We start from the raw sequence: 15,470 nt of genomic DNA on the forward strand, positions 1-15,470 counted from the left end.
ATATTTTGTAAATTCCATACGATTCCAAAAGGCGACATATTGGCTTTGATAAAAAAAAAATCTGTGGGTGTGTCACGTGGGATGACTTTAAAGGCGAAAGTTAAGAATCGTTTTTAAATATGTTTGATGTATGCATAATTCGTTGGGATAAAATACACTCATAGAAGAAATGTTTGCCGGAAACAGAAAACACTGTCTGCTCACTGTAGGTAGTTAATGTGGACCGAATTATAGCAGTAATTCTGCTTTTAAAGCAAAATGTTTGCAATATCAGAAAACAACACCAAAAGGTGACGAGCTATACTATAGCTGCCATGACACGAGGCATGAATTAAGCTGTGGATTTAAGGTTAGACGGAGGCTGAAAAACGTTGTCTCAAGCTTTATTCCGGTGGATGAGATGCTAGCCACAATCCGAAAAAAGCCTAATTTTTCAACATCAGCCTTATTTGTGCCCGATGGAAGGCAAAGACGAGCAAATCAAGGATATTTTCCACGAGCGACCAGAGAGAGAATAATAATAAGTTTCCTCCCCATCACATACAAGATACTCTCGAGCGTACTGTGTGAAAGATTAAAACCTAAAGTAAATGAGATAATTGGGCCCTATCAATGCGACTTCAAACCTGGCAAATCCACCATAGACCAGATATTCACACTGCGCCAAATCCTGGAAAAGACCCGAGGAGGTCAAATTGTTGATTACAAAGCCGATTTCGACAGCCCTATACGTTCAAAGGTATTACAAGCCATGTCTGAGTTTGCAACACTACACAATGAATAAGAATCAGCAGGAAGATACTTGCTGACACACGTTCCTCAGCAAGAATAGGAAAAAAAGAATTTCAGTTAAGGGGACAGCCTATTCTGTGATATCTTTAATATCCTGCTGGAGAAGATTATACGAGATGCATATGTGAATAGATAATGGCACACTACTGACAAGAAAACACATGCTACTAGCCTATGCCGACGATATATCATGGCTCTGTCACCGGAAGTAGTAACTTCAGCCTTTGAAAGACCAGGTGGATGATATAAAGTCCTATACACCCGAGCAGATAAAAGAAATGGAGAAAGTTCGGAACCACAACTTCGAAATAGTCAGCAACAGTATTTACCTCGTTCATAGTTCATAGTTAAATTGGACAAGAATAGAATGAATTAACGTAGGCGGAATAAAACTTGGCACAGATATTTGTTATTATTAAAGAAGGCTTAGAAACAAAATGAACCATATCAAAATTTTAGGATAGGTGCCACATAGACGGAACTTTCGACTTTACTTCCCAAGACCACAAATTGCTAATCTTTTGAGCCTCTCTCCAAACATGGCAAATATGGGCCAAAACAGGTAGTATTTCTTCCATATGTACCGATCCACAGTGGGCCAAATGGCAAAAAAATTGGAAATAAGTCTACAACTTTTTATCTGTTGATTTTAGCCATACAAAATGTTCTAGACATTTGTAGAGGAGGACATAGGCTTTCAGAAAAGTGCTGTTGTTGGTCCATATCTTTAATACAGGGTGAGCTACAGGGTGTCAAAGTTGACCACTTTTGACTTCTCCAAGCTTCTGGGGGCCATAACTTTTGATCTACTCAACCGATTTACATGATTTAGGACTCTAGAGAAAGAGCTTGACAAGATCTAAAAAACTTATGCATAAAGTACCATGCCATCGTGTACTGTTAAGGAGTTATGAATTGTTTAATTTTAAAATATGAAAATTTGGCCTTGGTTTTTTTCAGTGTTTTTTAAATAACTCCGTCAATTTTAAAGCTATAAACTTCATACTTCACACAAATTATGCCAGCATAAAATACAAAAGGAATCACGTGAATATCTTTGGCGGTTTAAAAATGGCATCGTTTTCAATATGAAAAATATTTTTTTTGTCAAAAAATTGCAAAATTTTTCAAAAAAGATACTCCCATTTCCTTTAAGTTTTCGCAAACTTTGGCCGTCAAAGCATTATCATTTCTTTCCATTTTCACAAAGTCGAGGTATTAAGAAAAGTTTTAAGTGCTAATTTGGCTAATTTCGATATCAAACAACACCGTTATCTTAAGACCAAAATGGCCAATTTTTTTACTAAACTTCAAAAGTTTCTCACTGGAAAAAAAGTTCCACGGGGATTTTTTCGCTTTTTTTGAACTTAAATGAAAGCTTAAAATGTTCCCAACATTTTAAGGTATGTCTCGCCATATCCTAGCCATAAATGAGATCGTAGCGATCAAAATACTGAAAAAAGTCAATTTTCAAGTAGTGCTATATTCATTGCTAAAAAACAAGTATTACGTCACATTTTATTGCAAAGATGTTAAATAAACTTTTATTTGGTAACACTTCTTCTACAAAACACAAAAAGAATCATGGAAATATCTCTATTCTATTCCATTTTATGGAACCGGCAATAAAAAAGTCAATTTTTCAAAAAAGTCGAATTTCCCAAATTTTGTTTTTGTTGTCCTAATTGCACATGACACACTATAGCCATATTTACGCAACATACCTTATCGTAAAGGAAATTTTCATACCTTTCCAACGATGTATAAAACATTTCTCAACTCGGATTCTATCTACTCTAAAATTCATTTACACTTCATTAAACTCTATATAAAAATGTCTATTTGTGAAATGGAACCTTATATGGGGCCTACACTAAAACATTGATAGATTTGCCCAGGGTTTACAATACAAATGTGTTAGAATAAAAAAAGGTCTCCTGCCAAAGTTTAAAAAAATTGGAATAAAAATATGTGTTTTAGAGCGAAAACACTTCGCATCGGCGTGCGTTTATATGTATATTAGCTACTCCCAAAATAAAAAACCATTTTAGTTTTGTATTATTTGATTTTATTCTCTACCAAATAATCTAAGGTATCAAAATTTAAAAGCTCTTTAATTTGAATGGCATCGGGATCGTCCTTATCTATATCGTCACATATTTTTGGTAGCCATTTAGTTCTGATGCTGTATAGTACCGGATCAGACGATAACAATAAATATTGAAGTAAATCATAATTTTGGTTAAATTTGGTGCTCTTTCGGGTATTGAAAAGCCGGAACTGTTTAACATCTCTATTACGGGATTCCTGAGCTTCTTCTGTAAGTTCTCCTAACGGAAGTATGTTGTATTCCACAATTTCCTTGCCATGATGTAAGACTTTATGTACTGTCGGTGTTAAAGCTTTCCACGAATATAAATCAGATAAAATGTTTTTTGTGTCATTACTATAAGCTTCAAATTTGGTTGAATTTATCATCTTTTTGCTATTGATTACAGCCAAAATCACTTTGAATCGTCTTAGCAAGTGTTCATCAAGACCGGTTATTTTAGATGTCGATACGGGGTCCTCAAAAAACCGCCTTGCCGAGTTGCCATCATTTGTGCTTCCGTATCCGTAAAGAGGTTTATCTATTATAAGTCCCTTTTGTTTAAACTCCAACTGGATTCGATTCTTCTCTTCCTGCCTCATTTTGTGAAGATCTTGGTTGTTTCTAGCAGAGACATCGCGGTTTCCAGGGCTAGTCCGATATTTAAGGTCATACGATAAATGCAAACAATACTCCATGAATCGAATTCTACAGTGCAGGGGCGAAATACCGAAATTGAGCGCATTTTCGTTTACTAAATTTTCATCAGACTTGTCCTCGAATTGCCCATTCTTCTTGCCACAAATATTGCATCTCCAATTGGACATAACGCCAGTTAATGCGTTTGCCACCTTTCCATCGATCATAGTGAGTTGTAGTTGAAACGAAACTTTTATATTTCTTCCCAATTGGTTTATAACAATCATGGGTAATGCAGCAATTTCTTCCTTTATTTCGTTCACCAAAGATCGTGTTGTGTTCCGGTCTTCCTTTGTATACTCAAACCGAATTGGGCGACATAAATATTTTGACCCAGGTGTTCTATTTATCCATATATCTTGAAATGCATTTTCTTTCGATGATGAAGATTGGTCCTTGTACAATCTCATTCTCAATGGTACTAATGATGCCATGAAAATTGATGCGAAGTTGGCATCTATTTCTGTTTGTTGCTTATATTCGGAAAATCCAGATGATCCATCACAACCCCATTTGCTGATCAAAACCACTTCGGAATTATTACATGTGTTCAACTGTTCTTCAGTAAAATTAGAAATAATTCTAACAGCTGTATTTTCAACAAGATCAGCAAGTTTCACTCTTGCTTTTAATTCGTCCACGTATATATTTGATGGCACCATTTTCGTCCTGGTGTTGTACAATTTATGTTTTGAGGGTAAACAACCCCATCCTTTTTCACGAAGAGCCTTCCTCATTGTTGAGTATTTGTTTCTTGAGAGGCCTAGGTTCAAAATCAGGGCCAGTGCATCTTCCTCCGTGAATTCTGTAGTCGATTTTGGAGTTGGAATACTTTCTACCATTCTCTTTACCCTTTTCGGAGATGCTAATGGTAAAACATCGACAATTCGTCCAACATTTTTTGGTTGTGTTTTTAACAATGCTGTTTTGAACGTATCTTTTATTAAATTTGGCGGATGTGCCGCCAATAGTTCCTCTTGTTTTTTCTTTTTGGTTTTCTCCGTAACTTCGTCGTATGCTTTGCTAGGCCGGCCGGGAATCAGCGGTTTAATTTCAATAAGTAGATCCGATTTCAGCCACTTCTCATACATTTTGAAAAACTTGATTTTTGCGAATGAACATTCTGGCAACCTTCTCTCAAATGATTTGTAGAATTTTTCAAGTTTGTCTAAAGCGTCTTTATTTAGCCTTATTCCATATATGTGGTCCAAAGTGTAAACAAGTTCCTTAAATGACTCCGTGTATGATTTGGAATCATTTTTGATGTCCCATACAATTTTCGAAAGAGTGGAATACTTCAGTATGACTTCCATAACTTATAAATGTCCTTTACGCCTCTACAAAATATAATGAAGAAAATTTGGATTTTGTTCAAATATTTATGCAATATATTCACAATTAATGACCCATTTCAGGTATCAGACGCAATCGTAAAAAGGGGTCCAAAGTGCCTCTTTTTACTTACTCTTCTATAATTATTTACCTGGACTCGAATTTGGTTAAAAAAAATGACAATGAATTTTTTATGGGTAGGTTTTTTCACATTCATTGATACGGTGGATTTCCTGGGAATTCGACATAGCGAAACAGGTAACATTTGTCTGCATCAAATCTTAACACAAATATATATATATATGCAGGTATATTTCTAGGTTACTTTTTATTCAAAAATCATCAGCTTACATTAAAAATAGATGTAGGTACTATACAAACGCACGCCGATGCGAAGTGTTTTCGCTCTAAAACACATATTTTTATTCCAATTTTTTTAAACTTTGGCAGGAGACCTTTTTTTATTCTAACACATTTGTATTGTAAACCCTGGGCAAATCTATCAATGTTTTAGTGTAGGCCCCATATAAGGTTCCATTTCACAAATAGACATTTTTATATAGAGTTTAATGAAGTGTAAATGAATTTTAGAGTAGATAGAATCCGAGTTGAGAAATGTTTTATACATTGTTGGAAAGGTATGAAAATTTCCTTTACGATAAGGTATGTTGCGTAAATATGGCTATAGTGTGTCATGTGCAATTAGGACAACAAAAACAAAATTTGGGAAATTCGACTTTTTTGAAAAATTGACTTTTTTATTGCCGGTTCCATAAAATGGAATAGAATAGAGATATTTCCATGATTCTTTTTGTGTTTTGTAGAAGAAGTGTTACCAAATAAAAGTTTATTTAACATCTTTGCAATAAAATGTGACGTAATACTTGTTTTTTAGCAATGAATATAGCACTACTTGAAAATTGACTTTTTTCAGTATTTTGATCGCTACGATCTCATTTATGGCTAGGATATGGCGAGACATACCTTAAAATGTTGGGAACATTTTAAGCTTTCATTTAAGTTCAAAAAAAGCGAAAAAATCCCCGTGGAACTTTTTTTCCAGTGAGAAACTTTTGAAGTTTAGTAAAAAAATTGGCCATTTTGGTCTTAAGATAACGGTGTTGTTTGATATCGAAATTAGCCAAATTAGCACTTAAAACTTTTCTTAATACCTCGACTTTGTGAAAATGGAAAGAAATGATAATGCTTTGATGGCCAAAGTTTGCGAAAACTTAAAGGAAATGGGAGTATCTTTTTTGAAAAATTTTGCAATTTTTTGACAAAAAAAATATTTTTCATATTGAAAACGATGCCATTTTTAAACCGCCAAAGATATTCACGTGATTCCTTTTGTATTTTATGCACACATATGCTGGCATAATTTGTGTGAAGTATGAAGTTTATAGCTTTAAAATTGACGGAGTTATTTAAAAAACACTGAAAAAAACCAAGGCCAAATTTTCATATTTTAAAATTAAACAATTCATAACTCCTTAACAGTACACGATGGCATGGTACTTTATGCATAAGTTTTTTAGATCTTGTCAAGCTCTTTCTCTAGAGTCCTAAATCATGTAAATCGGTTGAGTAGATCAAAAGTTATGGCCCCCAGAAGCTTGGAGAAGTCAAAAGTGGTCAACTTTGACACCCTGTAGCTCACCCTGTATTAAAGATATGGACCAACAACAGCACTTTTCTGAAAGCCTATGTCCTCCTCTACAAATGTCTAGAACATTTTGTATGGCTAAAATCAACAGATAAAAAGTTGTAGACTTATTTCCAATTTTTTTGCCATTTGGCCCACTGTGCGATCTCTCGATTAATGGTTTTGGCATGTAAAGACCTATTTTTCAGCCAATTGTGCTGCCAATTTGGATCAGTGAGTCTACGGGCGAACCATTTATAGAGTAATTTGTGGTTAGATTATTTAATCTGTAAAACGATATATGTTTAAATTTTTTTATGTTCAATTCCATTAGATTTAGTTGACACCAGTCGGTCAAGGTCGGATTGTAATTTCAGTTGATCGGATCGTTTTGAATGGTTTTAAAGCGTTTCACATCATCTGCATACATAAGTACTTTGGAGATGGAAGAACATCAATAGTTTTAGATTTTGTGCGATTAGAAAGATAATTTGATAAACACACTAATAATGTGTCTGAAAACACCAGCAGCTCTAGTTTGTGTACTAGAAGACTATGAATCACATTATCAAGCCTTACTAAAATCAATATGTATAACATCAGTTTACAAACGATTTCTAAATCCTTCGTTTTCAATTGAAGTCAATTTCAAAACATTTGTTACAGTTGAATACGTTTTACGAAATCCATGCTGATATTCGTATCGTGATAACAGTGAAGAAACTTGATGAGACAATGAGTCAGTGATGACATATTCAAGAAGTTTTGGAATAACCCTAAGCTTTGCGATTCCTCTGTAGTTGGTGATATCAGATTAAGATCCACTTTTAAGCAGGGGCATAATGAAAAAATGTTTCCATAATGGAGAGAAATTTTGTTTCCGCAAAGATTTTGTAACAACATTGGAAGAACAATAGACATTAAATTTGCGCATTGCTTTAGAATACTGCTAGGGATACCATCGGGACCTGGATTGTGCGAACATTTACATTATTCAAATGATGCAGTAGAGTTTCAGTTGTTGTTAGTGGAACAGATATCGTATTATTGCGGTATAAGTTGTGGGAGGATTGAATAATCTTGTTGTAGTGGCAAAGAAGTCTGCAAATATATTGCTGATGGAAAGTCATCATCCGCTTCAATGGATACAAATTTCAAAACCTTTGGACAAGTGTTCGATCAACGTTTAGAATTTACAAATTTATAAAAAGATTTAAGGTTTACTTGTAGTTGTCTTTTTATATTCGATAAATAAGTATTGTATGAGAACTTATTGCCGATATTATATTCAGAACGTGCAACAGAGTATTTAGAAAAGTCCATCACGACACCAGTTTTCGTTTACTTTTTATATAGTTTATTTTAATACCCTCCACCATAGGATGGGGGTATACTAATTTCGTCATTCTGTTCGTAACACCCCGAAATTTGTGTCTAAGACCCCATAAAGAATATATATTCTTGATCGTAATGACATTCTATATATTGTAAGTCGATCTAGCCATGTCCGTCCGTCTGTCTGTCGAAAGCACGCTAACTTTCGAACGAGTAAAGCTAGCCAAATACTCGTTCGATACAAATACTCTTTATCAGTGTAGGTCGGTTGGGATTGTAAATGAGCCAAATCGGTCCATGTTTTGATATAGCTGCCATATAAACCGATCTTGGTTCTTGACTTCTTGAGCCTCTAGAGGGCGTAATTCTCGTCCGATTTGACTAAAATTTTGCACGCACGTATGGTCTACTAAGCCTGGTCTAAATCGGCTCACAACCTTATATAGCTGCCATATAAACCGATCTGGGATCTTGATTTTTTGAGCCTCTAGTGTGCGCAATCCTCATCCGATTTGGGACAAATTTTGTGCAACGGCTTCTCTCATGACCTATAGCATACGTATCTAATATGGTCTGAATCAATCCGTAGCTTGATACAGCTCCCATATTAACCGATTTCCCGATTTTGCTTCTTGAGCCCCTACAAGGTGCAATTCTTATCCGAATGGACTGAAATATTACACAATGACTTTTGCAATGTTCAGCATTCATTTCATTTGAATCAGACTATAACTTGATATACTCCACTAACATAACAATTCTTATTCATTATCCTTTCTTTGCCTTAAAACAGATACCGCGCAAAGAACTCGACAAATGCGATCCATGGTGGAGGGTATGTAAGAGTCGCCCCGGCCGAACTTAGCACGCTCTAACTTGTTTATATTCTCCATGTTGCACAGTGTGTATTTATTCCTAAGTGACACGTAGTTGTTGAAATTACATTTATTTTCTAAACACGTCGTTCGTCACATTACCGTCCTGGTTGTTCCTGCCCTGATGGCCAGTTTACACTCGACGTCCTCGCGTGAACATCACACCACCTCACGAATTCCGTCCGCCTGCATGACCGTATTATGGTTAGACAGTCGGTAACAGATCTCAGTCGCTTAATTATGATTTTAGACCCTCAGGACCAGGATTAGCCCCTCTAGCTCTGATGCATCCATGTAGAATGAACTTCCAAAATGACAATACCAGAGTTCCGTCAATCCAAGACTGTTACGCTGGCAGCAGCGCCTCGCACTCGACCTTATGCGTTGCCACAGGTATCCGATTCGAAACCTCTTCCATCCCATCCAGGTTTTCTATTATCGCCTCGATTATACCGCGATGGTATGACCTGGTCTTTTCCTCTATCCGTTCTCCCATTACCTTAAGTCACATAGGCGCAGTGGCTGCTGCACACTTTATCTGAGTTACTATGGGACAGATATCGAGAAAAGTCTCCAGTGCACTAGTGGGCGTAATCGTCATAGCCCCGCATATTTCAATACAACTTGTCCTCTGAACCTGTTGTATTATATTCATATTGCACTTGTTCTCGAAATTGTTCTGTTGAGGAAACGTGATGTTTCGAATTGGCCCACCTTCGTCTTCCTTGTGAACAGGCAGAGTTCAGTCTTATCTGGGTTAATATTGAGATTCCTAAGTCCAGCCCAATCGTATGCCATATCCAAGATCAATTGGGCATTTCAGCATAGCTGATTCGAATTCTTACTCCTTAGAAGTATTGTAACATCGTCAGTGAGCATCCGTATTAGGTTACTTATGGTGGTCACCGGAGCGCAGAGGTTAGCATGTCCGCCTATGACGCTGAACGCCTGGGTTCGAATCCTGGCGAGGCCATCAGAAAAAAATTTCAGCGGTGGTTTTCCCCTTCTACAACAACATTTATGAGGTACTTTGCCTCGTAAAACTTCTCTCCAAAGAGGTTTCCACTGCGGTACGCCGTTCCGACTCCGCTATAAAAAGGAGGCCCCTTATCATTGAGCTTAAACTTGAATCATACTGGACTCATTGATATGTGAGAAGTTTGCCCCTGTTTCTTAGTGGAATGTTCCTGGGCAAAATTTGCATTTGCATGGTGAACACCCATAGGTGTGTTGATATCTTTCTCCCTTATATTCATGTCACGGGATCCACAATTTATCCACCTACTCCTTAGCACACGGTTTACCCAGACTCTATGGACAGTTCGATCGGTGTGCTACTGGTTATTATTGTATCCACAATACGTTCCATGGTTTTCAGTAGATAGGTCTGTAGGCCTCTGGTGTAGCAAAATCTGCCTTATCGGGCTTGGGTATAAATACCAAACTTGCCACCTGACAGGCTTTCGGAGTACATGCAACTTCTAGGCAAACTGTGAAAATAATGACCAGATGGAGCGCAAGATAGTCTGCCTTCTTCTGTAGTAACGCCGAAAATATTCCTTCAGGTCCAGGTGACTTAAACGGTTAGAAGCTCCTCAAGCCTTCCTTTACCATAATTGCCGTAATGAGAAGTCTTTGATCAACTTCATTCCAGGACCCACGTTTTGCCGCTCTGATAATCTTATTTTAATGCTTGAATCGTGTGTTATACACATCCTAATAAACGTCCGCTTGTTTACCACGTACTTTGTTGCATAATCTGCGGACCTCTTTTCCAACGTTACGAATCTCCCCAGTCACCCAGGGTTTTTTTGGGGATGATTTCCTTTCTCGAAGAAGACAACTATCTTCGAAAGACCCCACTAGCGCAGTCGTCGTCCTGTTGACATTGTCATCAATGTCTTCTATGCTTGGGCAATCTAACTTGTCATGCCCAAGTCTTTTTCTGATTAGTCTACGGAATTTTGTCCAGCTTATCGGATTCGTCGTTGGTCGTGCTTTTCTAAACCTAATGTGGTGATGAGAAGGAGTGCTCCATGGAGACCCTCCAATCCTGGACCTCATCAATCAGATTTTCCTAATATATTGTCACTTTTAAAACCTCCTACCATTTAACAAAGGTAGCCATACTACGAAAATAAGTGCCAGAGCTTGTCATCGCTTATTAATGTTGGTACTTCTCAACGAAATGTGATGAGAGTTCGCATTGCATCCTATTAAAACCTGGTTTGCCTTCGTCACCAGCCGTTCCAGCTCCGCCGTGGGTGATGGTGTCGGCGAGTTAAAATGCCTCGCTCACCACTGTTCAGCCGACTTTGACAAATCCGCTCCGTAATAAGATCGTCCACTTGAGACCAATGATCTGGTGGTCCTACCGGATGCACTTCTGATATCGATGACTTCATACGTCAGGTCATCTCTGTTGTTGTGTCATACGTCAGGTCGTCTCTGTTGTGCTTCCTGACCATTTTGGCGTAAGAGGGAGGCTCCTTACCTCATTCATCTTCCCCTTCCCAGACGGGTGTGGCGTCCTTTTGGAAGTCACAGTCCTCCAAGAAGACTAAGGGGCCGTGCGCGGTTCCTTCGTAGCTTTTCCGGCTTTGTTTTCCTCCGTAGGATACTGTTTGGAGTCTCCATTTTGGGAGGGCTGGCCTATATATGGATATATTCACTCCAAATTTTAACAAATGTCGAGAACTTCGTTTTAAAGATTACAAGATTAGCGCAATGTTACTCAAACTCGGTCGAACATATTTATGGGAGCTATATCCATATATGAAACTCAACATTAATTTAAGGAACCGTATCTATCTGTTAACAAATGGCCACATTGTTGAAATATTACTCAAAACCGGTCGAGCATGTATGTGGGAGATGGTATGTACATATAATTGCTATAGGCAAAATAAAGCCATTTGTGAGGATTATCGTATGAAAATTCTTCTGTACTTTGTACACGGGTTAATATAGATAGACAGACGGAGAGATACACAGACCGTTGGACAATGTCCAATAGTGCCCTGGGAATTGATTACATATAATGGATGGAAAAATTTGGTTCACATGAATGGAAGAGTGGATCAAGTTAAAATATTGATAAATTCTGTAATGAAATTTTACTTCCCTCTGGGGATAGGTTAATTAGCACGTCATTTATTTAATGACTAGGGAATACGCTATTTCATTAAGGATCAATTTTCTCTATTAGATTATCCCAAATACACGAAATTGATCTTCACCAATTCCAGATCCAAAAATTTTATGGACGTAACTCAAGCAAAAACGCTATACATTATTGAAAAGGGATTGCGAAGACTCAGCGGCGAAAATTGAATCTTTACAATAAAATATCCCAATTAGTTTTAATACATCGCCAAAAGTCACGTTCATTCTCCTAAGCTCTTTTTTCTATTAACTTGATCATAAAATTAATTATTTTTTTAGTTTTTTCTTATAATTAAATTATATTTCAAAATACTTATGCCACCCAACATTTTGTTACTTAAATATAAAGTTTAAAATGTATGACGACTTTAAGTCATACAAGGAAATTTTAATTTTCTTTATATTTATACACAGTGTATATATATCGAATCACAAATTCTGACTCGACTTATTACAAATGCACTATTTTATAGTACCCTGTTCCACAAAAGTGGTGTAGGTTATAAAAATCTTAACCCCACTGTTGAGGTTTATAGAGAGGAAATAGGGACGAAAGCTGCAGTGAGCGGAATGAAATATAGATGATGCTTTGTACCGATGTCCGTAGTGATTGTGGACTATATGTGCGGGGGCTAGTCGTTGGAATGAACTTCGCAGCAAAGGGGCGTTATTGACAGATTAACCAGACACGATTAAAGGATGGAAGTCTCTGCCAGACATTACATCTCGTGCAAGAGAGGTTACAGACAATGATTAGTAAACAAAAAAAGAGTGTGGGAATTTGATTTCAAATGTTTATTGGGCTGAGTTTAAATGCTCACCGTTGTAATGGTTTGAAGTAAGTGGTTTAAGTTCTTTTTCTCGACTTGCTAAGAAATATCTTTACATAAGATGGATAATTCACAATAATGGCCTTAAAACTATAGTCATTATTAAAGGAAGTATCACAAGAATGTAGTTAATAGAAATTTTGAAGGTAAGTCTAAACTCGCGAGTTTAGAACACCAATATGAAATATTCAACGAGTGGCGCCTGAAACAACTTTGCAAAATAAATATTTCATGGATTCGTGTTCGGGATCATATATTAAAAATTTGCAATTGAAAGAATTTGTGAGTTAAAACGTTTGAAATCCGACGAATTATATTCTTAGAGCTTTTTCCCACTCAAACTGAACGTTAAAATTTCAAACTTGTACGTTATGGTCAGACATGATTCACATTTTACTCATTGCAATGTGATGCTTTTGAAATTGCAAAAGGTGGAAGAAATTGTTCCTTCGGTACTTACCATCACACCACAATGTGGCTGATATACATGCATCAATTTCAGGACATTTATATTCACAGTCTGACTCTTTTGGATAGAATCCAAAATCACTTAGCGTATCGTTGCCACTGGTGCCTGTTGTGGTTATCACACCGACACCCGGACCAGACGCAGCGCTGCCTGATACTCCAGTACCGGCACCAGCCCCACCCACTGTGCTGGTCGTTGTTGCATTGCTTTGCAAATCAAATTGTTGTAATAATGCATTTTTCGTGCGATAGATCTCCAGCCAAGTGAAGGCAATATCTCCGGGTTCCTTCAATATGGGCTCCAGCACCAAGCTGACCGGCCTGCAACAGAGCAAAAAGAAAAACATTTAGAATTTTCGGCCGGCAAAAAATCAATCAATTATAGAACATGTTATCGAGAATAATTCTAATATGAATTTTTGGAACATTTGAGTGTTGTTCATACGTTTTTAATAATAAAACCTTTGCTCAGCCTGAACCGAGTCGTATCCTAATAGAAATGACTACCAATGCATGATGACTATCGAAACAAAAGAACAGATTCGTTGTTATGCTTTTAACTTTTTTTTTTTATGAAACAATATTTTTGGTTTGTTAAAAACTTTTAATAAGATTTTTTTCCCTTCTTGCCATTGTAGTTTCGCTTTTCTTTTTTTTTGCCTTTTTTGCTAAAAGAGACTTCTAGCAAGACCTAAATGAGGAGAGAAGTGAAGATAGTGTTTTAAGGGCAAGTAAAGTTTTAAACTAAAAATCAAACTTAATTTTTGTACCAAAATTGGATTGGATTTGTGGATGCCGACTCATTTATATTACTTCTTAATGGTGCCATAGGAATTGTGTAAACGTTATAAAAGTCGTCCATTTGTTATTGGAACAAGCAATCAATGAAGAAATATTGAGAAATCTAAATAGTAGTCGTATTTTATTTTCTAATACATGATGCATAAAGATTCTTGGTATAAGGTATTATGCCTTTACAAAAGAGGAAAACCAAATAAGCCTTATATAAGGGTTGGTCACATTTTTAATCAACAAAACGTTCATAAAAATCGGAATCTACGAAGAATTCTGGAAATAAATTCAGAACTTTTGAACGGGAAGATATATCTTCATGAAACTTAACATTGTCATTGTTGAGGTGTTTACTAATTGGTGTACAAATTTGGACCCTAGCAATGACTAATCCACTGGGCTTGAAAGCTGGCCACATCGGACATGTCAAATTTTAAGTTGCATGCCAAACACTCATTTAAGGGCCGATCGACTTGATTATTTTTTTAAAAGATATAATTCGTAAACCCCCACAAAATCGTGTAACAAATTCTGGAAATGTCGTTCTTATTCGTTGGTATTTTAAAAACTGTGGGACAATTTTTATACCGATTGTCAATTATATTACACCGTTTTGCATACTTATTACCTCAATATTGACTATATTAAGTTTTGTGTACATATCTCAACCCTTAAAAAGTTTCAGAATTATTTATCGTAGATAATTTTGAAACCTACAACCCTATTCAGTGCTTAACTACCTAATTCAACCCTATTCAGTGCTTGGTATGATTTTTTTTCGATTTATCACCGCTACAGTGAGATATGAGAAATAACTCGCTGAACACTGAGTCATATGAAAGCGTGTCGCTGTCATTTTCAAAACCAATCGCACAAATCGTTACTGTGTCCGTCTCATGTAAAAAAAACTACGCGCGTGTGTGTGTTTAATCCACCACGCTGCCTTTGCATGAAAGCAGACGATAAGAAAAATACTTTGTCTGAAGCAAAATGTATCCGAACACAACGTACAACATGCACTCTCTGAATCTGAATCAATCTCCCTTTTTGCATTCACTCATCTCGTTGTCTTCGTGTCTCGTTATCTGTTGAACTGAGTTCTCAATTGTCTCATACAATGTTGTATTTTTATACCCCCCACCATAGGATGGGGGGTATACTAATTTCGTCATTCCGTTTGTAACACCTCGAATCGTCATAACATTTTAACTCGTCATGTCATTTTAACTCGATCTAGCCATGTCCGTCCTTCTGTCTGTCGAAAGCACGCAAACATTCGAAGGAGCAAATCTAGGCGCTTGCAATTTCGCACAAATATATCTTTCTAGCTGAACCGCGCCCATTCCGCTGCGCCTTTTTATACCCTCCACCATAAGATGGGGGGGTATACTAATTTCGTCATTCTGTTTGTAACTACTCGAAATATTCGTCTGAGACCCCATAAAGTA

The 15,470-nt window shown here is 36.8% G+C and overlaps 1 protein-coding gene across 1 annotated transcript in view; it reads right to left on the minus strand.

Moving 5' to 3' along the window:
- Positions 1-15,470, minus strand: part of LOC131994281 (uncharacterized) — a gene marked incomplete in the record, with an annotated part of 1,369,549 nt that overhangs the window by 39,724 nt on the left and 1,314,355 nt on the right. Inside the window, 1 exon segment of the mRNA XM_059360990.1 lies at positions 13,223-13,551. Within this exon segment, the coding sequence (XP_059216973.1) occupies positions 13,223-13,551 (329 nt within the window).

The sequence above is a fragment of the Stomoxys calcitrans genome, chromosome 1, assembly GCF_963082655.1.
Source record: "Stomoxys calcitrans chromosome 1, idStoCalc2.1, whole genome shotgun sequence".
Taxonomy (NCBI): Eukaryota; Metazoa; Arthropoda; class Insecta; order Diptera; family Muscidae; genus Stomoxys; species Stomoxys calcitrans.